Source organism: Brachyistius frenatus, unplaced genomic scaffold (genome assembly GCF_029030835.1).
Source record: "Brachyistius frenatus isolate BFR_SWC_R1_liver_20210118 unplaced genomic scaffold, ASM2903083v1 Contig_4, whole genome shotgun sequence".
Taxonomy (NCBI): Eukaryota; Metazoa; Chordata; class Actinopteri; family Embiotocidae; genus Brachyistius; species Brachyistius frenatus.
Window position 1 is genome coordinate 7,445,960 of NW_027210603.1, and position 24,804 is coordinate 7,470,763.

Here is a 24,804-nt window from a genome sequence, read left to right on the forward strand (position 1 = left end):
CACACACATATGCACACATGTAAAATAAAAATATAAACAAAGCCAGTACTGCAGATGGACTCTCTCTTTCAACCTGTTTGATGAGGGGATTGAAGTGTTCCTCCAAGCACAGGAAGCCATTAATAACAGCACAACAGACGGGAGTCAAATTCAGAATAAAAGGAGAGACTTCCACAGTGGTGGAATCCATCCACTCTCCATTTAGACAACATGGAAATGTGTTGAAAAATATATACTTTTTATTGGCTCCTTATTGAATGCTATTCAAAAGTCAAAAGGGGGTAAATTGACTAAGTAGGTTGAGGCGAAATGCGTGCAGAGAAAATATGCTAAATTCAAATTCTGATTGGCCACATGGGTCTGTGGATGCTGCTTTCATAATTGCCTTCGCTTGATGTTTCTCTCCTCAATTCAACATTTGCTGTGACATGGAACGTGATGGAGAGGAAAATAGCTTCCTGGTGATGCAAATGATGTTTGTGGCTCGACTCTCCCCCACTGATGCTAACATCTGAGAATGGCTCCTTCCACATCAACGCAAACAGCCCCTATACGCTGCTGCTTGGCTGACTCCACACATAGATGGCTCTAAACCAAAGGAGTGTGTGGCTGCGTACTTACCACGTTCACTGGACAGGGTGGTATCTGTCAGCGAGAGAGAAAAGGAAAGAAAGGGCAGGGGAAGAAAGAGAGAGAAAAGATGATGATTAGAACACAATAGGTTTCAGAAAAAAGTGTCACTGCAATACTAAAGACACCATTAAACAAGAGAAGGAAACAGATCAATTTCTGAGGATTAATGAAAAGTCAACCAAAATAGCTGGGCAGTGACATACAGAACGCAAGACTGCAATTGGAGAAAATTTGCTGTCACAACGGCGTAGTCCCTCACATTTGTCTCTGTCTATTATCCAGGCACCACCATTTAACCAGAATACAGTTTGTTTTCTCCCTTATACTTCTTGTCATTGCCTCGAGCAGTGGGATTCATCATTATCTTCAAACACTTGTCGTGATGTCTACATTGCTCTTAGCTTACTCAACAGGAGAATTGCGGGATATTGTAAATGCACATCACAGGCACTCATATACACCCTTCGTCGTGGGCGGTGTTTAGTCAGACCTTGACACCACAGCTAGGTGACAGAAAGAGGAGATGCAGCCTTGGAAGCTCTTGATGCCTTTTTCCTGGTTGCCATGCCCTTCTGTTGTCCTCTAGCGGAGGTTCTTAGTGAGATTTTATCGAAAGCAATCTCTTTGGCCCCATTTTGCATTCATTGCTTACATTTTTGATCTACAATGCATAAAAGCTTACTAAAATACAGAAAAGTACCAACTCCAATCAGATACGCTTCATTTCAAAATTCTGGATTTTATGACATCCTACTGTCCTATCTGCTTTAAAAAAAAAATTGAATAAAAGTATAAGGGAAAGGCTCTGTGGTGACTCTCCCATCTCTCAGGAATATATTTGTTTTAAGAACATTATATGATAATGTTGAATATTTGCCACTTTAACAAGAAATGCTGAGAGGAATCCAAATATTCAACAAACTACTAGTCTCGTTCAGACTAGAATGCACTTATTGTGGACTTTCCCTACACCAACACCAGCAGGTTGACATTTGTCACTTTAATTCAAATGTTATAACAACTATTGAATGAATCACAGTGAAATGTGGTACATGTATTGAAGTTCCCCTGAGGATGATTTGTACTAACTTCCTTTAAACAAACAGCAATATAGTCCGTTTTAGCTTTGTGATGTGCTGAAGAGGTTGATGCTCAAATGGATGAAACTATCTCTGCAATGATGACACCAAGTAAAACAAGAACATTGAACACATGGTACATTTGGGGGAAACTGCCTCATCCTCCATGTAAATCTCTTAAATCCTGCCATAATAAGTTTTTCCAACTTAGTCTAAACCAGTTGTTAAATGCAGATGTTTAATGTTTGCTCTGGTGGCCTGTTCAATTTTTGTTTCCATGAACTCTTGGATTTGAAAAGTGGCTACACACCACATGACTACCTTATGCATGTGGAATAAAATATATTGTTTTGGTAGGCTACTTCATGGTTTCCATTCACCACATTATTACCAATCAGTATATTGTCAAAAGACTCGGTTGTACTGCTGGTCAATTAAATGCGTCTGGTGCAAGGGCTCAACAGTTTAAGTTAGTTCTACGTTGCATTTACTGGAGGCTGGTCTGGAATGTCTGCTAAATTATTAAAATCTGAATATCAAATGCACACCCCACTTGAATAAATGTCTCCACTAAACTGATTAAGCTACAGATTTCTCTTCAAACAGTCTTCTTTTTTTCTGTGCCTTTTTATTTTCTCAGTTTTCTGTGTGATTGCGGTGCAAACTTCTCAGATACATGACAGCTTTTGGCCCTGTTTGGTTTGGGGTTGTTATGATCAAAATGCACAAATGCCAGTGAGCTGGGGTTTTTTTTCTCATTTTTTTTTCTTTAAACGCTCACATCTCACCATAAATCCATTCAAGTTCATCTTTAAATCTCTGCAACTTTTTGACTTGCTTATTAAAGAAAACAAACACATCACTATCTAAATGAGATTTGCTTTTCAACAGTCGGACTGTCTCCATTCCCCTTCTCCTTGTAAAATGGCACTCCGCTCCATCCAACAGAACTTCGCTTCGCACATGTTCAATTATTCATCTCCCTCTGTCAAGAATTCAGCTTTGCTAGCACTTGCCAGTATCCCCCACAAATTGGCAGGCAGGCTCATACTTGGCATATGGTGCAGAGCAGTGCTGCTTTTCCTTCTCTCTTCTGTTGGCCTGCTAACACTCCCGAGGATCACGATAACACACACTGGCACACGCACACACGTGCACAGTCACAATTCCACCTATACACACCGATGATGCACCATGCCAGAGCATTTGCCCACAAAGTCTTTGCAACAGGTTTAAAGGGTTTCAGCAATAGCACAAAACCACTGTACATACTGTAAGAGCCAAACCAGTCACAGTCAGCCACTCAAAATGCTCCAACACCCAAACAGGCCTGATTTCTTGGTGGGTGACTTCAGTGTGTATTCAATTAGTGAACCTGTATACTAAACAAGTGCTCTCATAAGATCGTCTTTCAGGCTGAAGTTAGATGGTAGGTTGTTGCATATTAACGATGCAATGAAGTTAACAGCACAATCAGGGAGATGTCACTCAAGCACTGTGTTCATAAACAAACTGTCCGGGGAGAAGGTCTAACCGAGCCAACGTGTAACCTAAAACACGTTGGAAAATTTAACACTTTAATGTCACTCATGCTCAGGGCAGAATGTGCGAAATCCTTGTTGGCCTCATCGAAGAGAAACAGCTGGTTCATTTTGTTGGGTGAGGAGCGGAGATTTGCCAGGTGAATTGTGAATCGTTCAAAATCCGCACTGTCTGAGTTTCAGTAGTTTCACCTGTCTGCATCTCCTCCATGTCTCACTATCTGGACTGAACAGCATGATGTAAAGCACTTCTTTTCTGGTGAAAGTAATCAGGTTTAAGGAACCAAACAAACAAAGAATAAACAAATTCAAACAAAGTACTACAGAGTGTCATCTTCATCTAATATATCATTGCTTGCTGTCTTGCATCAATTTGACCGAGCCAAAATACTAGAGCCGATTTCACAATCTGAAATGTGTTTTTATCATCTCCAGTAGCTAGTCCTCCCTGTAAAGGCACAAAGAAGACAATACAGTGCTCTGCTATACGGTAGATAGGTTAACCAAGACAACACGCGGGACTGAAAAATGAAGCCAACGCAGAAGCGCAAAAAACTGCAGCTCCCTGAATGGCCACTTAAGGCTATAAAAAAAACAGTGAATCCCCATAGAGCCCCAATTTAAAATACCCAACTTCACATTAGAATACATTTCTATCCTGGGACAAAAAAACTGTATTAATCTCTGTAACTAATTTCCCCATTTTTGACAATATGGGGGTAAAACTTTCAGAAATTCTCCCATTTAAAATCCTTTTAGACTTAACATTACACTTAATTAAGGGCAGGGCTGCGTTGGGTGCCAAGTACGTACTGTTTAAATTGGCTAACGGCCTGTGGGGACCCAGTTATGGATCGTCATCCAGAGCCCTACAGACAGAGACACTCCTCAGCGCTGGTTTCACCGATCAGACTGCATCGGCCTGCTCAGCTCCACCCACACACCACCCCTTTACCCATTTTTGGATGAGCTAGAAGTTAGGTGGAGTCCGGCACTGCCGAGATCACGGTCAAAGCCATCCACCCTGATTCAAAACCAGTCTACAGGAAAACCAATGGGTCACGTCACAAAGCTTCATACAGTTAAACTGATGTGCAGAACATCTGTGACTTGTAAGGTGGGTAATTTGGCACCATAGTTTGCGTGTCATTTGTCAATTCCAGGAGTTTTGCACTGAGAAAAACACGTTTTTGATATCAAGATAAATACATACAAGGTAAAGCATTAAAATACATTTATTCTATTTGCACTTATTTTTGATTAAGAGAATAGACAATGGCCCTTTTGTGAATAAATACTTTTTTTTTTTTAATTTTAATTTTTTTAAACAAACTTATTTGTTTTCTTTTTACATTCATCCAACACATTCCACCTGGTTCTTTGTGAAGCTGACTGCTGCTGTGAAGACAAGTGGTAAGAGCAAGTAATGATGCAGACTCCCACATCATTACAAAAGGTCACAGTTTCTCATTTCCTTCATCATCAACATGAAGGAAACATGTTGAGGTCTTGCAAAAAAGTTTAATTACATCCGGATAGACATTTTCTGAAACCTTTTTCTCTGCACTTATCCAGATATTAATATGTCTGGTGCTTCTGCATAAAAACAGTTTAAATTTACATAAATATATTGATCATTTGATACACTGCGTGTGTCTGTGTGTATAGATGTCTAAAAACGTTTCAAAATTAGACTGTAGGTCTTACATGCATGTTTAACACATGCTAAAATGTAGTCAAAATGTTAACACCATCTGAACAGTCTAAATCACAAAAATGGTGCCACCTGCCATGTAAATGAGTGTGGATTGATGTGAGGACTTCTGTTTGCATGCAGATGCGTCCTTATGCCAAATCTTCTTGTTGCCCATGTGATGACTAATAACCAGCAAAGCATTTTCAGCTAATAAATAATACATTCAAGTCTAATCAAATTGAACAAATGAGTATGTCTTGAAAACTATTAATCAGAAAGCAAATGTGTATTTACAAATATAATACTGGCACAAACAATCAATTATTCATAAAGTGAATGCTGCGTAAGTGGGCTTCTTCCCGGGTGAGATGCTGCCATAATTGGAGTGGGACTACAGGAGTGAGTGTGTGTGTGTGTGTGTGTGTGTGTGTGTGTGTGTGTGTGTGTGTGTGTGTGTGTGTGTGTGTGTGTGTGTGTGTGTGTGTGTGTGTGTGTGTGTGTGTGTGTGTGTGTGTGTGTGTGTGTGTGTGTGTGTGTGTGTGTGTGTGTGTGTGTGTGTGTGTGTGTGTGTGTGTGTGTGTGTGTGTGTGTGAAGTGTGTGTGTGCTGTATGTGTGTGGTGTGTGCTAATGCACCATAGGCAGACACACATACACACACAAACACTTCTCCCCGTGTGCCCAAGTTCCCCCAAACATGACAAGAGCAGACAGAGTTGGCTCATTACTGCCTAATGAGTTGTCTGATTAGTGCTGAATATAAAAGCCTTATTGTCACGCGCTGTATGTTTATTTTGATTAATTATTGTACTGAAGTGACTGAATGTAAGCACAACGACGTGGAGCATTAACGTTTTGTGATAACAGGGCCCTTGTGGAGACTGCAATTGTATATTCAACCCTCAATGAAACACATTAAGTATGGCTACTGCCTAAATATGTTTTTTTTGGTGTTTTTTTTAGAGTAGATTCATAAGCTTATATTTTATTCACTGCTTCCAATGGGCATTTCAACATTCAACTCCTGCCTGCAGATAATAATGCCCGGTACTTGACCAGAAGTCTCTCTCCAGACAGGCGGCTGACACTGTAGGGCTAGTCTTTGTATGTGCTTGTTTGGGATTACTGTTTATCTCTCAAAATGTGTTCACAATATGAGAAAATGCTAATAAAATAACATGGGATTTACATAAGATGTGCAAAACTATCTTTTGTGTGCATCTGATGAACTTATATTGGATGTTCCACTAGTTGCCACAGATTAGTGTACAACAGATTTATCCTCAACAACCCAGGGTTCTGTAGGCTGTGCTATTCTATATTTTTAACAATAAATCAAATGATTAAATGTAATGTGCAGGGAGTTTCTTTTAGTCACAGGCCCATAGAGAATCATCACCTGACTCCACAGCTTTATACAGCCCACAGCTGATTGTTTTGGTTGTGTGGCCTGCAACTTTTCTGTTTGGTTTACTTTCACTTCCATCATCAACCTAATTGAGCAGCTGTTTTCGGCAACAAAAAAAAACATCTCTTATAAACCCAAACATGCAGCTCCTGCCCAGTGTGCCACCAAGGCAGGTTAGCTATGAGGGCATATTGGACAATCGTCAGTTGGAAACAAATTATACATCAAACAAATGCTATATGTCAGATGTGAAAATAGGCAACAGTATTATAACATGTTTACCATATCAACTTTTTGAGGTGATGATGTGTATTAGGTTTTAAGCTTTATCAGAAAGTAAAAATACCGGTTATATAAAATAGCTCCTTTCAGAGTGATGCATTATCATATCCTGTATTTCTGCTGTATATACTGTTAGGTAGATTAATCTATAACAAGCAATTAGCTGGTCATATGTTTTGTTTGGAAAATGTTAATCGAAAGTAATGGAACTACTAACTTTGTCTGTTAAATAAAAGAAAGCGGAGCAAAAAGTTGGATCTGTCCCTCATACATTAACTTGGGTTGAAGTCTAGAACAGCATTAAATGGTAATACTCAGGAAAAAAACCAACATGTAATTCAGAAGTTCACTTTTATATTACTGCTACTGGAAATGTGATGAACTGAAGAGCTAAAAGAGGAGGTGCTGATATAGTGAGAAAAAAACAACAACATTTTTGAAGGTGTGAGCTGTGGAGCAGCAGACACACAAACAACGCTTGTTCTGCAGTGAGTCATGACTCCCTCTTGGCCGGCAAGAAACCACACAGTGAGAGTTTAGACTGGCATTACAGATAAACAGAATGTTTGTGTTTTGTTTGTGATTCAAACAGGGAAATGCCTTTGAAGCCACGTGTATTTCACTTTGACGATATTTGGCAGGCCAGCAGTATCCGAGTGTCTCCTGCTGCAGACTATGGGATCACTAATGGTTGGAGCGGCCTTTCTTTCTTTGCTGTCGATGTAAAGGCGAAAGTGCTCGGCAGGTGTAGCTGAACTCTCCCAGTTCAAAAATAAATACGTGATTGTACGAAGAAAGTTTTGTTTCTTTTCTACGCAAGCCTTATAAAATCTGTTTTGAGAGCAAATTCTTTGGACGGCAATCAGAAATCAAGTTCGTAAATAATACATTTGTAAGCATTTACAATAAAACTATTTGGATTGCAAATAAATTCTTTACAGTTTTGTTGGTTTTGGTCACAGACTTGCGAATTTTGCCTCGAGTCACAAAGTTTTGGTTGCAAATCAGACTGGATGTAACTGGTTCATCAAGTTAAAACTTGATTTGTAATTGCAGTGCGAGAAATTTTCTCTCAAAACTATTTCTTATGCTTGTATAAAGAAGACACAAAAGTACCTTCATATCTCGGTAAAGTTTAGCCTGGCTCCAATGCTTTCAAAACAAACACATTTTGCTGTTAATATCAGGTCTGTGATGAATAGTGCATGAAAAAATGACTATGCACTTAAAGTAGAGAGCTTTTCAGTGCCTCTTCTCTGATGCATATCACTTAACATGTAGATTTTTTTTTGGAGCCACGGTCGAAACGCAGTTAGTAAAAAGGATGAATGACACAATGTTATTTATGGTAGAGAGTTTGATTCTGTTCATGAATAAGTTCTATTTTTTTCCGCCATAATCTGCCTCCTTTTCTCTCTCACTCTCTCTGCAGCCCTCGTGTCCGTGAGCAGAATACTATTGGTATCGTCAGAGGAGGGATCGTATTGGTCGGCCTGTTGCTCTGTCCACACTTTAAATCACAGGTAATGGGGCACTTCAGGAGAGTGCTGTTTCACACCCAACTGCCAATACACTGTAATCACTGAAGGCCCCTTTTCTTCAGAGTTAAGCATTGGTTACGTGCACTGCACTCTGAACTAGAGGACTGCCCTGGGTAAGTAAGGTGACGGAACTGTACGTCCCCTGGCATTGATTAAACCTCTAAAAATGTATCTCTGTTCAACACAATTACATATCTAAAAGTTTTGGGGTTTTTTTCAAGAAAAAAAATTCCCCTAATGCCCTTAAAATGGCTTAGATGTAACTCAACACGTTTGCCTTCATATAAAAGTCTGGCTCTATGAACATGCAAATAGTGCACACCTCTATCTCCACCCACCGATCCATTGCTTACCTGCAGCTCAATGATATGAAAAGCGGCACCCTACAAGTTGACAGGATTGTTATTTTTTTTTGGATGTATTTAAAGTGTGAAACACAAGTTGTCTGAATCCACGTTTGTTATCACGCTGTCACTGCAATTTCCGAAGTGTAGATGCTCAGCCATGGTGTTGACTGCTTATTAGGGCCCGAGCACCGAATGGTGTGGAAGCCCAATTGCAATGCAAGAAATTAGTATTCTCGGTCCTTATTATTCTCCTCAAAAATGAATTGTCTATTTGGCGGCTTTAACACACTCAGACACTCATGAAAGTTGGCACACGCATCACTCCTGGCGAAAATGTATGTATTTTAGTGGTTTTGCAAAAATGTACGTATTTTAGTGGTTTTGCCAGTGAGCGTTGCCAAATGGCTCCATAGCGCCCCCTAAACTGCAGCCTCGGCGGCTACATTTGCTTACCTGCACGGAATTCAGTGGACCTGTATATCACACCAAGATGTACAAAAAAGTCTCTTGGCACCATGACCTACACGCAACCCGAAGTCCACCATTTTGAATTTAGTCGCCATTTTTGCCAATTCACACGTCGTATTGTAACGAACTCCTCCTACAGATTTTGTCGGACCGACTTGGGATTGTGTCAGTGCACTTTTGGGAAGAAACGTCGTTAAAAGAATTTGTTTTCGTCAAATGGTGTGCCCATGGCAAGTCGGCCATTTTGAACATCACGTGATGAAACTAGAAATTGGACTGACCTTCAAACTTTTCATGTATGATAACATTCCAGCCCTTAAGACATCTCTATGGTAATATTCAGTCAGTCATAGCACCACCTGCTGGCAACAGGAAATAAATGTTTTCATATTTTCACATGCTTCATCGAGCTGGTTGATTACATCCACATCAAATCGGGTCAGAATGGCCTTAAGACGTTGATGACGATATATTGTGAAGCTCGTGCGTTTTCGTCTAAGGGCGTCGCCATGGTGATGCGGCAAAATCTGATGTTTCGCCATGACAGAGGAAGTTGATGTTTAAGGTCAAGGGGTGCTCCAAACCACACCAAACGTTGCACATGCATCAGGCATGGTAAACTCCACGGCCGTGTCCACTCCCAACCTGCTGGCTCCCCAACATGCAACATGCGAGGGCCCGCATATCACTGCTTGTTTCATTTATGATTGTAGCAGTTAAAAAACACCATATGGACTTGTTAACAACATTAACAACACTTGAGAGTTTTAGGAGTCTTTGATGCGTTTTGACATCATCGCCTTAGTTACAGACAACCACTGCATCCGGGTGAGAATTCATCCTGGAAAACCATGTAGCACATATTGACACATCACTGAAAATGAATGTGTCGACACAAATTTTATCTGCTGTATCGTCTACAAGAAAAAGATCCAAAAAGATTAAGAGGTTTGATCATTTTTCTCCAGAGATGTTAACTTCTAAATGTCCTCCATCAGAGAGCCTGTCAGGAGCTCATCTACTAATTTCACCAGTCATATACGAGTTACGACACAAGGCTCCAGTGTCTCAGGTAAAGGTCCTGCCAATAGCCTTGTCAAAAAGCAAATATATTCATTTCAAATAGGCAGATGCTACATAGTTCTTCTGGCTGTCACATGTAAGTCAGATACACAAGGATTAACAAAGTCCGTGTTGGGCTTGTTATTAAAAAAAAATCATTGTTTGATTTTCATTTGAGAATTGTCAATTTGGCTCTTGTGTTCAAGGAAACAAAATACAGTAACTCAAAAGCTTATTTAAATCAACAGTGGTAATACCAACAAGATGAAAAAACAATTCTGTCTTCATTCATCCTTCACCTATAGATATGAAATTGTAGATGGGGAAAGACTACAGTTTCAACAAAACATTTAGCATGTCTTATTCCACACTTGGCCTATGTTAAATGAATAGACAGTTCCAAAGGCGGGGTATCTGTCTTCTTATATTTTTTTTACATGGTCAGGTCACATGCAACAATTGTCTGAGTCAGCCTTTAGAAGCCTGACCAGTCCTGTTGTGCACAGTGTGTACAATAATGTATGCTGCATGCTGTTAAAAATCAAATGGATCCAGTGTGAACCGAGCTATTTGTACTTTATCCCAGCTAACAATTTAACATTTTCCCTGGAGGATCAATGCACTTAATGGGGTGACTCAACCTTAATGTTAATGCACTGCAGGTAGCGGCCGATTAATTGTTGTGTCCCAGTGGGTGGTTTTATTTCAGCATGCAAACATCTCGTGTAAGGGCATTTGTCATTTGTGGGTACATGCTGGCTGTACTGTACACATTTGTCCCGTCTAGGCCAGCAATTTCAAATCCTGCCGATGATTAAATCCAAATGAATATGCATGTGCAACGCTATCTCATAAACACTGGAGTACCACGAATCACCATGTGTAATGCATGGTGTTCTCCAAATGTTGCCTCCCAACATGCAGAGACAGACACAGAGGCATAAGGGGGGTTGGTGGGTCCCTGCTGTGATGAACTGGTGCTGACACAGCCAGATGTTTAGTTAAAATGCAGAGCCCAATGTGGGACGGAGGGAGGAGTTGACATGTGCTTCAGGGGCTTTAGGCAGCCAAGTGCTTTTCTGTAGCCACCATGTATTTCTGTAGGCAGAGCGTGTGCGCTTTATCTCATATTATTTGCATTTGGCTGAGTGTGCATGTTTGTGTGTGTGTGTGTGTGTGTGTGTGTGTGTGTGTGTGTGTGTGTGTGTGTGTGTGTGTGTGTGTGTGTGTGTGTGTGTGTGTGCGCAACCACCTGCAAGTGTGTATGTGCGTGCTTACATGTCTGCACGTCAAGAGTGGAAATTTAAATATACTTCATGTCTGAACCAAGGTCTTCTGTCACAGTTTCCTCTTTGCACTGTATCAGAGCTGGAAGGTGATAGACTGCACAAAGCAAGGAGAGCTCAAACACACACACACACACACACACACACACACACACACACACACACACACACACACACACACACACACACACACACACACACACATTAATGCTTCCACCAGCATACAGAGTCAGACGCTGCCGTTTGGTGGAGAGCAGTATCCCAATGCCAGAGCTTCTGCTAATATAAAGAAGTAAAGGGCGGCGGTGAGGAAGCAATCAGCCCTGTTCTGTGGATGCGATCACATTACCAACCGACGGCATCAGCAGCCTGTCGTCATCATCATCATCATTACTATCATCATCTTCAGCAACATCCTCTCTGTCATAATTTTCCTGCTGGCTCGTTTGGGCCTGCTGTAGTAAGTCATGATGGAGCCAGGGACAAAACAACGAGCAATCGACCGTCAGGGCAATAAAGTTGTTCTAAAATAACTTGAAGCCAGAGAAGCAGACAGGTGGCAATTGACGGGCTGAGACACACGCATTCTCAATTTCTTTTCTTTTTCTCCGGCTCGACAGTGTGTCCTCCTCTATCGAAACGTATCTCATTTCCGACTGGCCTGAATTAAATAAATGTCTGTCATTAAGACCAGTGAAGGATGACGGAGGGCCTGGGGAGATCAAGAGTCGGGCAGGCTAGGGAGGATAGAAGGTGCTTAATTACACCGTGTAGATCCACAGAGTCTGGGCGGGAGATGATGAGGGTGAAATGTAGATGCGGACGCTGAAGAAGAGCCTTCACAGCTTCTCCTCAGCTGTTTTTCACCTCCGCTTCTGTCACATGCTCTACAGTTTGTAAAAAAAATTGAGAAAAATAAAAAATGAGCAAAAATAGGAGCTGACGAAGGTAGAGGAGAAACGGCACTTCTCGAGCAGACAGACAGTCTCTTTCCTTTTCCTCTCTGTCAGCCCGCCCCCCACCCCCACCCCGTGCAACCCCATTTAACCATTAAACCAACAAAAAGCACGGCTGTCTGCTCACCAAGCAACCAACACACACCCCTCTATTGACAACCAGCAGCTAACGGGTACTGTGAAGTATTTCGCATCCACCTGAGACTCATCCTTGTAGTCATGTCTGTCCAATGTGTGACTATTAGGAGGCGGCCAAAAGCTGCCATCAATCCCTTAGGTGTCTATTTGATGATCCCCACATGGGAATACTTCACTGCTAGTCTTAGCTAACCTGCCGCGCTATTTTAACAATCTCCCCTGGGTCTGTTAGAGCGCTATTATGTGTCTGCCGGAGGAGCGGTGCAATACATTATGAGATGCATGTTGACGTGTAGACTCTGCCTCCTCGGAGATGCTGCAGTGTGGTTCTAAAACAGGTTGCTTGGCTCTGACTCCCAAGTAAAAATGTGTAAAACAGCTGTTTACTAAAACATGAAGCCCTGCCATGAACAGTAAGAACAGGTGAATATGTGAGTTCGGCTGGACTAAAACTCACTTAATGTCAGTTGAGCGTCTTTAATGATGATGATATGAGACAGACGGTTTTTTTAGCAGCTACTTGCTATATTAACAACACTTTCACCGCTCTACCTTTCTGTCAGACAGCTGTGAATAGAAATATGTGTCACTTAAAACTGAATCTACATTATTTATTTGAATTTCAATTGCTCAACTTAAATAAATGTATTGAAAAAAAACATTTAAATTGCCACATTAAAATTTGTGCTGTTGAACTTGAATAACTTCATTGAAAAAGAGACATTTTAAGTCTTTATCCAGTCTCAATCGAACATCTTTTCATTCTCTTCCTAAAGCTTTAAGTTAGACGCTGCTGTTGGCTGACAAACACCAACGAACCCTCCGACTGACCTCTTGTGCCGATTTGCTTCCTGGAGACATCACAAAAACATGACAGACTGGGAGACTCACTATAACCGGGTGCTAAACTGGTCCATGGAGACAACAACCAGGTTGACCTCTGTGCTCCTAAAATGTCAACGGTCTTTAAATGTCATGGTTTTACAAAATACAGCAATAATGTCATTGACGCTGTATTTACCAAACAACAAATAATTTGTTTTATTGTAATGTACATCTAGGAGGCCTTCTACTAGATTTGAAATCCTGCATTTGTGTATCTATAAAACAAGCATAAAAACACACTTGTATAACCCATTGACAACTGCTGATGGAATTCAAATTCAAGTGCCACAGTATGTCATGGAACAATGCCAAAGAAACATTAATTTGTTGACTTTAAGTAACAGTTTACTACTGTTCTGAAAAAGTGCGGCCCAACACATGAAACAAACAATACAGCTTTAAGTTTGTTTTTTCAATTGGCTCTACGTTGGTTTCTGTGTTTATGTTTGTCTGCTTTTTTTGGATAGAGTTCAAGGAAAATGGCAGAAAAGCAAGAGAGCCTGAGTGAGTGAGTCACGCAAGAGGTGATGAGATTGGTTCTGGAAACTGAGACAGTGAGAAGGTCAAACAGAGAACTTAGATATGTGAAGGCACTAAGTGGCCAAAGAACACATTTCAATCCCCTCTTGTGAAGGACCAAGGTAGCACTTAGGGGCATTTATTTTTTAGCACTTGCCCACATGTTTCAAGCATGTGTGTGTGTGTATTGAGGTGCTTTATGGCTACATTTGGGAACCACCTTACGTTTTAAAGGACAAAGCACTCAAATACCCAACATACACTACTTTAATACCAGTAAACTACCTTCACCTATCGTAATATTGCATTATTATGTGTTCAGCTGTATTATGTGATAAATTGAGTAAACTCTAATTTCATATCCCTCTGTATCAAGAAGAACTAACCGTAGTCATAGAGGCTTTTACTTCTGCTACGAAAGGAGCATTAGGCGTGGCACTCCTACCAGCTCTTTTTTATACAGTAAATAAAATGTATGTTCTCTACAAATTTCCAGATTCTGTGCTACTGATGGTCTTCTTAAGCTCCAAATCATCTATCTGTCCAGCTTCTTACCCTTAACAGAGCTTTGGATTAATCCAATAAAGTCACATAAAAAAAATATTGGTGGTTCAATTAATTGTTGGACACATATTGTCAGGCAGCAAATCAAACTTACTTCTTCCATTGGATAGTGAATTGCTGTCCTAAGGTGTCGTGGCGTCGCCATCTTGGTTTTTTGATGCCAGAAATGGGAGGAGCGAGGGATGGATCTGACTAAGAATATGTGAGCACTTCATCCACCCACCTATACCAGTAACCTGACTGCACCCTAGGCATGTCAATCAAACAAGGCACATACCCAAACATACCTTTCTTTGAGGCCTAATATGTAATTAATTAAGGCATTATTTTCAGATGAATTGTTGTATCTTAGTATGCCATAAATAAGTAAACAAATTTTGCATGGGGGCCAATGTAATTCAAAGATTTTCTGGAGCCAGCCCGTAATGGCTATCAGTCGTTAAGGCACTTCCGCAATAGCTTCATTTGTCAGACCCAGAAACAATGTCCATTTTTTATATACATTCTATAGATGCTGTATAGTGTACATTATATTGATCACATGAACGGCAGGTTCAACCACAACTGCTTTGCCAAAACGTTTGGCTCTGGTTAATTTCTATCTCTGGATTCATCATCTGATAAAGCTGTGACATTTGATTGCTCATCGGAGATATTTAAAGGTTATGACTACTTTTCTTGCCTACTCATTTGTCTTTCTTTCTCAAACTGCCTTCATTGTCCTGCAGTTTTTTCCTCCATTTTAATGCTCCCCCCTTTCCTCTCAGAGACTGAGTCATGTTCCAGATGTGCAATATGTGCATTTTCATGAGATGGCAATTGACTTGAACAACAAACACGATAAAAGTTCAATGCAATTATGCCCTCTACTAAGGCCCGCATAGGGAGCAGACGGTTGCATTCATATGTCATAATGTCATTTGTCTTCGTAACCTCAATTAGAGGAGCTTTTCAATAAAACCACCCTCTGTGGAGCAAATATGTGTTGGATTATGGGTGGCAGAAAAGCAGTAAAGTTCCATCATCTCCACAATTCAGTCTTGTATAGTGCCAATAAACTACAATCGGATTTATTTCAATACAACAGCAAAACCTGACCCAATATTTGGTGAAATACAGTTGTCATCATGCAGTTCTAGAGTGACACTAGCATACACTCAGATGTAGATCTAAAAGTCCTACTTTTTTTTTTAATATACATCTTTATCAGATGCACACCACGTACCGCTGGTGCACCATTGTTCTGGCCCTCGGAGGATTTCTTGGAAAAATCCAACTTTTGCTTTCTTTTGTGAGAATAAGAACAGAAGTTTGTTTGCTCCCAAGTCTATTTACCTCTACTGTTCTACATTTCAGAAAACACCGAGCAGACTGCAATGTAGAGGCTCTGCTGAAGACGGCAGAGATTCTTCAGTAGCTACAAGTGACAGATGCTTTATTTATTCTTAAAAGTTTGAGTCAAGCTAACTTTAATCATGATTTTCTGTCTCTGGAATGAATTAGCAGTTGTGCGGGGTCATGTATTTTCTTTAGATTTCTGGCTAGTTGTATGCTGGCATTTATGCATCAACACAGGACAAACTAAGGCCTACAAACAACAGTTCCAGCCCATCTAATAACAGAGGGGCTTATCAGCCGCCTCTGCCTCCTCTAATTTTCATCAGTTTTGACAAGCCCATTAAATGAATCTGGGACCAAAAATAAACATGTTTGTGTTGAGCTGAAGTGACAGGCAGTGATCACACCTCCCAATGTTGGAGAGAGAGATACGAGAATTTTTAATTAAAACATGCGCCCCCCGTGCACAACAGCCCGGACATGATAAACAGGACTTTTGCCTCAGGCACAGAAACTCGTTCAACAATAGTAGGATAGACTGTGTCCAAGACACAGCACGTCACTGGTGTTGATAATCATTAACACAGAAGCTGGAATATTCTGGAAGATTCATGGTGTGTTGGTTGATGGCTTACAAAGCCATCCATCCGCTAATCCTATTCTAATAGTAATGAGTTTCATTAGCCTACTTCTTGAGGATATAATTTGTGTAGGTACGAAAGGACTGAATTCACAATTAAGTGGACAGTCAAGTTTTCAGTTTTTTGCTTCCACACTCAGTCACTCCACAGCCATTCACCCGTCATCAAACCTGAAAGGCAGCACTGTATCTTTTTGCCACAGCTGGTAACATGTCACATCGGGATTCTTGCAGTATGTTATCTTAAACAGGCCCTGTGGGAAGCGATCTCCAAATTCAAATAAAACGGACTGAGCACCGAGCAGCCTTCAGAATCCTCAGCGGACTGCTCAGGACAATACGAGGCTTCAGCAAAGGCGATGTCAGCACTCAGGTCCATTGACGGCCAACACTTATTTTTCTCAAGATGACATCTTTATCAGCGGGCATTGTCATTCCATGGAAAAAAAAAAACACAGACCACCCGCCTGTCAGCAGCACAAAAATCAGTTTCCATGACAACGCCAGTCTCCAAACTTCCAAGTCATTTCTGTCACAAAGGCTGACATAAGGTGAGCAATCATTACTTTTTCTCCCTTCTCCATCTTGCTTCGGCAGCTTGTAGTTCCACTTATTTGCCTCCTGTTGAGTTGTCTTATGCTATTACTGCCCCTATCATTCTACTCCAGCACTGTCACCTTCTCTCTCTCCCTTTCCTTTCTTTGATACCTATTTATTTCCCAGAACTGCACCCCTGTGTTAAGATGGGAAACATAAGTGAAGAAATAAAGAAACTGAAATCCAGTTGACTAAAAGTTTCTATTATCCCAAAGGTATGAAGCAGGTTCACGACTTGAGATTTTGCATTATTGAGTGAGTAATGAATTCAATGGTTGTTATGCAAACTTCTTTTTTTTTTTAAACTGCAGTGGACATGCTCTGGACTCTGCTTCCCTGAGATGTTTTGGAGAGGTCTAATAAGATCATTTCTTTTCATCTGTTTGCCAGAGGCGCCTCCTACTCACCAAAGATGTGTAGAAGAAATATAATACCTGAAAAGAAGGAGGCGGTGATGGGGGTGGGACGAGATGGGAGTTGAAGGATCTTAGGCAAATATTCCGTTTTTTTATTTTTTTTCTATCTTTACTTACCCTGTTCTGGGTAAATGTCAGGCTGCACTGCAAGCTGGCAGGAACAGCTTATTCTGAACCTGAAACATCTTGCTACTTCTATGCCTAAATGCAGCAGGGTCAAAATATAGGGCATAAACTGGTGTCTGATATGTATGCTAGGCCATAAGTGCCTGGGCTGCAGGTTGAGTTTTTGCTACAACAGTTCGCGTGACTACTGGCAGGGCAGAGGCTGTTGCCCATTACAGAACCTGCAATTGCAGTCACTTGTGTCTTGTACGATGAAATGAATCATTACCACCGCAGCATGAAAGAACATAATCTGGCACGGTCCCAGCTATTCCCCTATGGGGACTGATTTGTGATCGCATCGGAAGATAGACTGTGCATTCAATCAACAATGCAGCTTTCAGCTTTCAGGCCACCCTGCTGAAAGGCTTGAGGGATACAAGAGATCAATAGAGATAAATTAATTACTACACTGCCAAATGGGAATTCTGTGTTGCCAGAGTTACTATAGAAACACAAAACTGCAAGGCAGGCCACATAAATGATATTGAGGCTAATATCTGCACCACTACAAAACAACATCCAAGGGGGATCCTTGAGTCGCCTGTGGCATGGCGTGATCATTTGCTGCACCACTGACATTAAGAAATACCCACTGGTTTGATACAGAGGAGCAGCTGGTTCCATGAGAGACATCAGTGAAGTGTTTGAGCAGCCAGGATATTACAGCCAATCGAGCAAAAAATGACGCTAGTTTGCTGGGGAGGTTTGTGTCTCATTAGTGTGAGTGGAACTCATACAAATTCATGATATGAAAGCAATTAGGACAAGAAGTAAGAGAGATGAAAACACGGGGAAGAAAAGGGCAGATACGATGAGCAGCTACAGCACTTATTGCCACAGTCCGCTACCCTTCAGCTTGCCCCACAGCGAGTCCACAACAGGTCAAGGCTGCAAATGCATTTCCTCCTGCCACGCTCATCGATAAAGAGTAGCAGCGGGCCGGCTGCCCTGCCTGCCTGGGGGCTACATTTGCTACAACGCTAATATCATAGAGGCAACCAATGAATTCCTAAAGAGTACAATCAAGGGAGAAACAGCTCCTGCTGCCGACATCGCCCTGGCACTTGCCTCCCTTCCTGCTACTTACAAAAGCAATATTCCAAGTTGTTGTTTTGCTTCCATCAAATTTTCCATTAAAAGTGACATTTCATCTAAATCAAGCCCTTGGGGTGGGAACCCAGACAAAGGAAGTGAGGGATGGGGAAATTCTCATGTACAGTACAGTTACGTGCGCAAAGTTTGTGCACACAGCCCTGTGTGTACACCGCCATCTCCTAACTGACTCCATAATCATGGAGGGTGCTATTATTTGCAGACATCAGAGCAACATCAAAGCAATTACATGTGTCTCTGCATTCAGTGGGGTTATTAAAGAGAACAGCACAGTCATTTATCTGAGATGTGTAAACATCACAGGTTTCTCTTCCTCTCTAAATCCTGATATGCTACCGGCTTCACACCACTGAAATGAAATTCACAACAATCCCAAAGCAAGGTGTGTAGAGTGTGTGTGTGTGTGTGTGTGTGTGTGTGTGTGTGTGTGTGTGTGTGTGTGTGTGTGTGTGTGTGTGTGTGTGTGTGTGTGTGTGTGTGTGTGTGTGTGTGTGTGTGTGTGTGTGTGTGTGTGTGTGTGCAAAAGGTGCCGTTGTGGGATGGGATGTGAGACAGTAAAGGGGGGCACTGGGTGACTTCAATGGGGCTCGCAAGACATGTGAAATAGGCTCCAGTCTGCACCCACTGCATATGAATCATTGTTCACTTGTCACATTGCCAGTGGAGCAAGAGACTGAGAGACACCAAAGAAGAGGAAATAAGTGGAGGCAAGGAGGTAGGGGAATAGAATGAGTAAAGGCTCTTGACCAAACCCTCCTCTTTTAGTCTGGGACATATTCGCTCCCTCAGGCATCCATTCACACAGTTTTCTGGGACTTATCGGGGTCTGGGGTCTTTTAACAGTCGAGAACACCTCAAACTCCCCCTGAGACCTCGCCACATTGTCCACTAGACAGGAAAAAAACTGAAGACATAATATGAGTACTGCATGGATAGCCACACATTTAAAAAAAAGTAGAAAAGCAGTGTTGAATTGAAGCGCAGCAGGTGCATGTAAGTGCCAGGTCCTGATAGTTTCTCACGTTCACTGAGCCCCTGCAGAGCAACTGATGAAATAGTTAAGAAAAGTGGTCACTGCATGTGTTCTGCAGGAAGAGAAATATCACATCTTGACATGCATCTTTGTGGCAATCACTTTGATTCACTTTTGTTTATCCATTTTTTTTTTACTTTCTTCTCTGTCCATCAGGAATCTATCTCGGTATGCCCTGCCCAAAAGACTGGAAAGCAACCTGAACATGTTGCTGGTTTATTACTGCTAGACTTACACATTGACACGCACATCCAGACACGTGGACATAGTGGTCTGAAATTCACTAAATAACTCATTTTTGAACTGTAAGGGAAACTAAACCACAAGTAAAACATTTAAAGTCCACACACACACTCAACATGCCCATTTAAAAGTGCATTAATACATTGTTTGCCTCAAGGGGTAAGCAGAACAAGCCATAAACATAATAACCAAAACCTAATAAAGTTAATATGGTGAAAATGTTAGCAGGTGCTTATTTAAACATCCAGCTAGCAAAATTTGCATTCATTCAGTTGTGCTAGTATCCACCTACTTACATCCACCATGTAAACCTACTATTGAGTAAATTTTAGCTCTGTTAAGATCTCTAGAAACTCTCTTGGGCTAAATCTCTCCAGTATTTGGTAGTATAGTGTACTGTAAGCTTATCAGACCTTCTTTGATGTAAGGTTACATGAGTTACAAGATTCAACCACCAGTGAAATTGTGGCTAATAAAACAAAACGTAATGAACTGTGAAAGCCAATAAATAATAATTCTCCCTGCAAGAGACCTCTCTCACTTACATTTAGCCATTATTTCCACTGTTAATATAAAAAAAGAAAATTGACTAATGCAGTTTTAAAGAAGTTCTGCCTTGCCAGTGTGAACCATCAAGCTGCCCAGCACTTATTTTTGAGCCATTAAAATTAAACCAGTCCCACTAAAAATGGCTCACAATTTTCTACCAATGACATAAAGTGGATCTTATACTTTATCTGAGTGGATCATTGTGGTGCACCATCATTGATGCCATATTACAAAAGGTGACAGAATTATATGACGGTCAATAAATTTGCTTAAATCTGCTCAGAACACCTTGTAAAGTAAAAGTCTGCTTTGCGTGACTGCGCAGTCTGCAGTTCACAAGTCACCTACGGGTCTCTGAAAATATACCGTATAGAGACTGGGTTAAGAACCACTGGGGCTTTCGTTTACACATCTGCTGTGACCTTTACCTTCTACCTTAATGAGTTTTCCATCGATTCACTTTGCTTGAGAAAATAAATCAATCGGAAACTCTATCAAAAATTGACACAGCCCCCCCCCCCCCCCGCGAATGCTTTAATGGTTATGTCTCCAACAAGTCAATCGCAACGTATAATGAGACATCGTTGTGTGTGTGTGTGTGTGTGTGTGTGTGTGTGTGTGTGTGTGTGTGTGTGTGTGTGTGTGTGTGTGTGTGTGTGTGTGTGTGTCGAATCTCCATGTGTGTTCTGTCAGTAGAGGATGTGTACTGGAGGGGAGAGTGAAGGCTGAACTCTTCGCCTGCCATGGTCTAATCTTCACATGGTTCATTACAGTTTGGGTGTGTTACAGGTGCAGGATGCACGGGATCAATAGGAACCCAAGTAAACGTCAATTTTGTTTATTTATTTGAACATTTATCACAGTTAGGACTAACGAAAGAAAAACGTAAAAGAGAGAACAACCCCTCAAAAAAAATGGATCTCGCAAATCAAACACTAAGACCAGCAAAAAGATACATCTGTAATCTTGTCCGCGCTAGCCAGAACTGGAAGCGCTATACAGACTAACATAGAGGCAGTAAAGGTTGAGAGTGAAGAGGCTCTCTAATGCCCTTTATTGATAAATGGATGTCTCAACATATTCACTGGTGACAGCAGCTATAAAAGAAAACACTCCTCATCAGTTACTCCACCTCCCACCAGTGCAGATGTATACGTTTTCTCCTCTTTTAATATGTTTCACATTATATCTGACAGAGTGAGCCAACAGTGTGCGGTGATGTGTGTGGTGCGTGCCAGTGAATCCACAAGGGAGCCCTGGTGCATCACATCGTCCAACTCTGCGTGTGTGAGCGCCTGATTAGGCAAACAAAGGAATGTTTTGGAAGGCAAACGAGTGGGAGCTCGGCAATTAGATGTTTCAATTCCACTGATTGGGGATGACAGGGGCAACACATTGCGTTGGGCCTCACAGTAAGATGCATATACACCCCCCCATCCCCCAACACACACACACACACACACACACACACACACACACACACACACACACACACACACACACACACACACACACACACACACACACACACACACACACACACACACACACACACACACACACACACACACACACACACACACACACACACTGCGGCGAAGACTTTGCTTCATTTATTGCAATCCCAAATTGGATCTGATAAGCAATTAATGGTGTAATTGGCCGTTTGAGAGGTTGTCTTCTCCCTGGAGTCTGGCTGGTTCCGCTGGGCGGTCGAGTGGAGAAGGAAGGATGTGCTACTGATAGTGCTGGGTCAATACAAAGAAAACTTTACAAATGTTAGCAAGCAGAAAAGAATGATGATACAAGTCCAGTGTTGGCAGCTGAACTAACCAAGTATTTAAACTGCAAATAAGCAGAACCAAATCGCCTATTCTATTATAATTTATGCCTCATATGGAATCCAGTGAAAGTGTGTTCAGAGCAGTTTGCACATCTAGAAACACTTTTACAAATAGTAAGCAAATACGACTTGGAAGTAGGAAAAAAACCTGGTGCCACTGTATAATGAAAACAAAGCTTTGCACTTTTTTTGGGCTAAAGTAATAACAAAAATACATTGCTTATATTACAGATGCATTACTATAAGGAATGCCAATGACTTTTGACTTACTAAGATCTCAAATAAAGGGTACTAAATTGCATGTTCCTTCCAAAAGTTTGCACATTTTTTTGCACCCGTTTTGCCGGTGATTTACCTAGAGTAATTGAGTCTTGAAATCAGTTGCAAATCGCTGTATTTAAATGAGGGGCTTGTGTGTTTTAAAGGGATTCCACCAATGGAAAACAGCGACCGCAAAAGGAAAAGAAAATCTGATCCCATTGAAATTAAGAAATATGAATATAACAAGAACATACACTATATAGGAGATTATTAGCAAGAAAGTCAATACACTGGGAAAAACAAAAAGGCAAAAAAAAAAGGCTTAATAATAAAATGTCGGCAAATAAAAGAGGAGGGAGGGTGGCCGAGATCCTCCAACAAACACCGATCAGCAGGTCCAGATCTTTCTGTGATGATCAGGTGACTTTTCATTCAGTGCCTCGCGAGTGCTCGTGAACCTTATGAAGCTACCTGTGAATTCTGTGGGACACATTGAGTACCTGGGAAAGCACACCTGACTAGCGGGACTGGTGGGATATCCAAGCAGCGATACGCTAGAATGACCCAGAAGAAAGTAAATGCTGAGTTGGAAGAAGTTTTTTAATTACTTGTATTTTGTGGCTCCTCCTTGTTGTTGGCTGTCAATCGTCATTCAAGTTTATTCGATAACTCAGAAATGCTATCGCTGGACAAACAATATGTCTGAATAATTTTACCCTCTGTCGTCTCAAAAATGTTTCCAAAGGTGTAAAACCAACGTATTCTTTGGTTTCCCTGCGTCTCCTTCTCACCACAATAATAAGAGCAGCCGTCTCTCCAGAATTGCGCACCTGATTAATACGTTCCTTTCAGTCGTACTAAATTACACATGCAATCACTTCTCCTATTTCTATTTTCAGGTTTAGTAAATACCATTGCGGGTGCTAAATTGTTCTATTTGCATGTTCCCTCCCAGTATTTTGCATGGTCAAGTAGAAACGCCCAATATTACATATGTATGCAGGCAAACACGCAAAATGAACAACGTGTGTTAAATTGCACATTTGAAAGACGCAGTCCTCATTGCACATTGTTAGTAAATCTGCAGGTGGTGTGGAGTTTGCCTTTAGTAAATCAGGCCCTTGGTGCACTAAAGAGTAACATTAGAGGGGAACGATGGATTCGATCAAAATAAATTACAATGCAGGTTTTAATCATATCAAAGAAACATACCACACTGATGCAACAGTCAACATTGTTGAATATTTTAATAAATATAATGATTTATCTTGGCATGCTTTCCTTCAAAACTGTCAGTTACTGAATTCTGTCTGAAATATGGCAATAATCAAATCAGTTTCCCCCCTGCTTCCTGTGTCATGGCCGAAGCATGAGAGCAAATGATTGATGAAGGGCAAGCCCTTACATGCCCAGCAGCTCTGGGCCATACATTTATCCTGAGGCATTCTTAATGGTATTGACCTTGTAATAACCCCACCTCCTCGCCCCCATTTCTTTTTTTCTTGTGTTACTTCTGTCCACACCATCTCTTATCCCAGCCTTTGCAGAACAGTGAAAAAAATAAAACAATATATTACCAATACCACAGATGTTGCCCCCCTCCCCTCTGCAGCAGCAGTATTGTATTTCAGTGTGTCAGCAGAATTATAAATGCACAGTTCATTATTAATTTTTCCAGAGTCCCAGGCGCTGTTCCAACTGGGAGAAATGTTTCTTCTCTATGCATAGTGGAGCCATCAGGTTATCACATGTGCCTTTCTTCTCTCTCACTGTAATTTGGAGCTCATTCCCTCTTTTTTTTTAAAAATATATATCTTTCATGCAGACACAAACTTGGACATGTATACTCACATTTATGGAATATTACACACACACACACACACACACACACACACACACACACACACACACACACACACACACACACACACACACACACACACACACACACACACACACACACACACACACATACTGTGGTTCATACATGTGAAAATGCACATGTAGCACCACTTGTCAAAGTCCATCCATTGTAAGTTAATAGTAAATAAACAGGAAGTATGCTATTATTGGTTGTTCCTGAGTGTATGGAGGTGATATTTCAGGCAACTGGGTGTGTTAGCTACACAAGCCTGGTTTTATTCCTCGGTTAGTGTCGTCACTGTTCATTTATTTCTTCAACCATGTCAGTGGAACAACA

The 24,804-nt window shown here is 41.2% G+C and overlaps 1 protein-coding gene across 2 annotated transcripts in view; it reads right to left on the reverse strand.

Annotated features, from left to right (window-relative positions):
- The window catches only part of cdh4 (cadherin 4, type 1, R-cadherin (retinal)), a 195,328-nt gene that overhangs the window by 114,123 nt on the left and 56,401 nt on the right, over positions 1 to 24,804 (reverse strand). For both annotated transcript variants that reach the window (XM_069713535.1, XM_069713545.1), the window contains exon 3: positions 622 to 645. In XM_069713535.1, the coding sequence (XP_069569636.1) occupies positions 622 to 645 (24 nt within the window). The remainder of the gene's footprint in view (positions 1 to 621; positions 646 to 24,804) is intronic.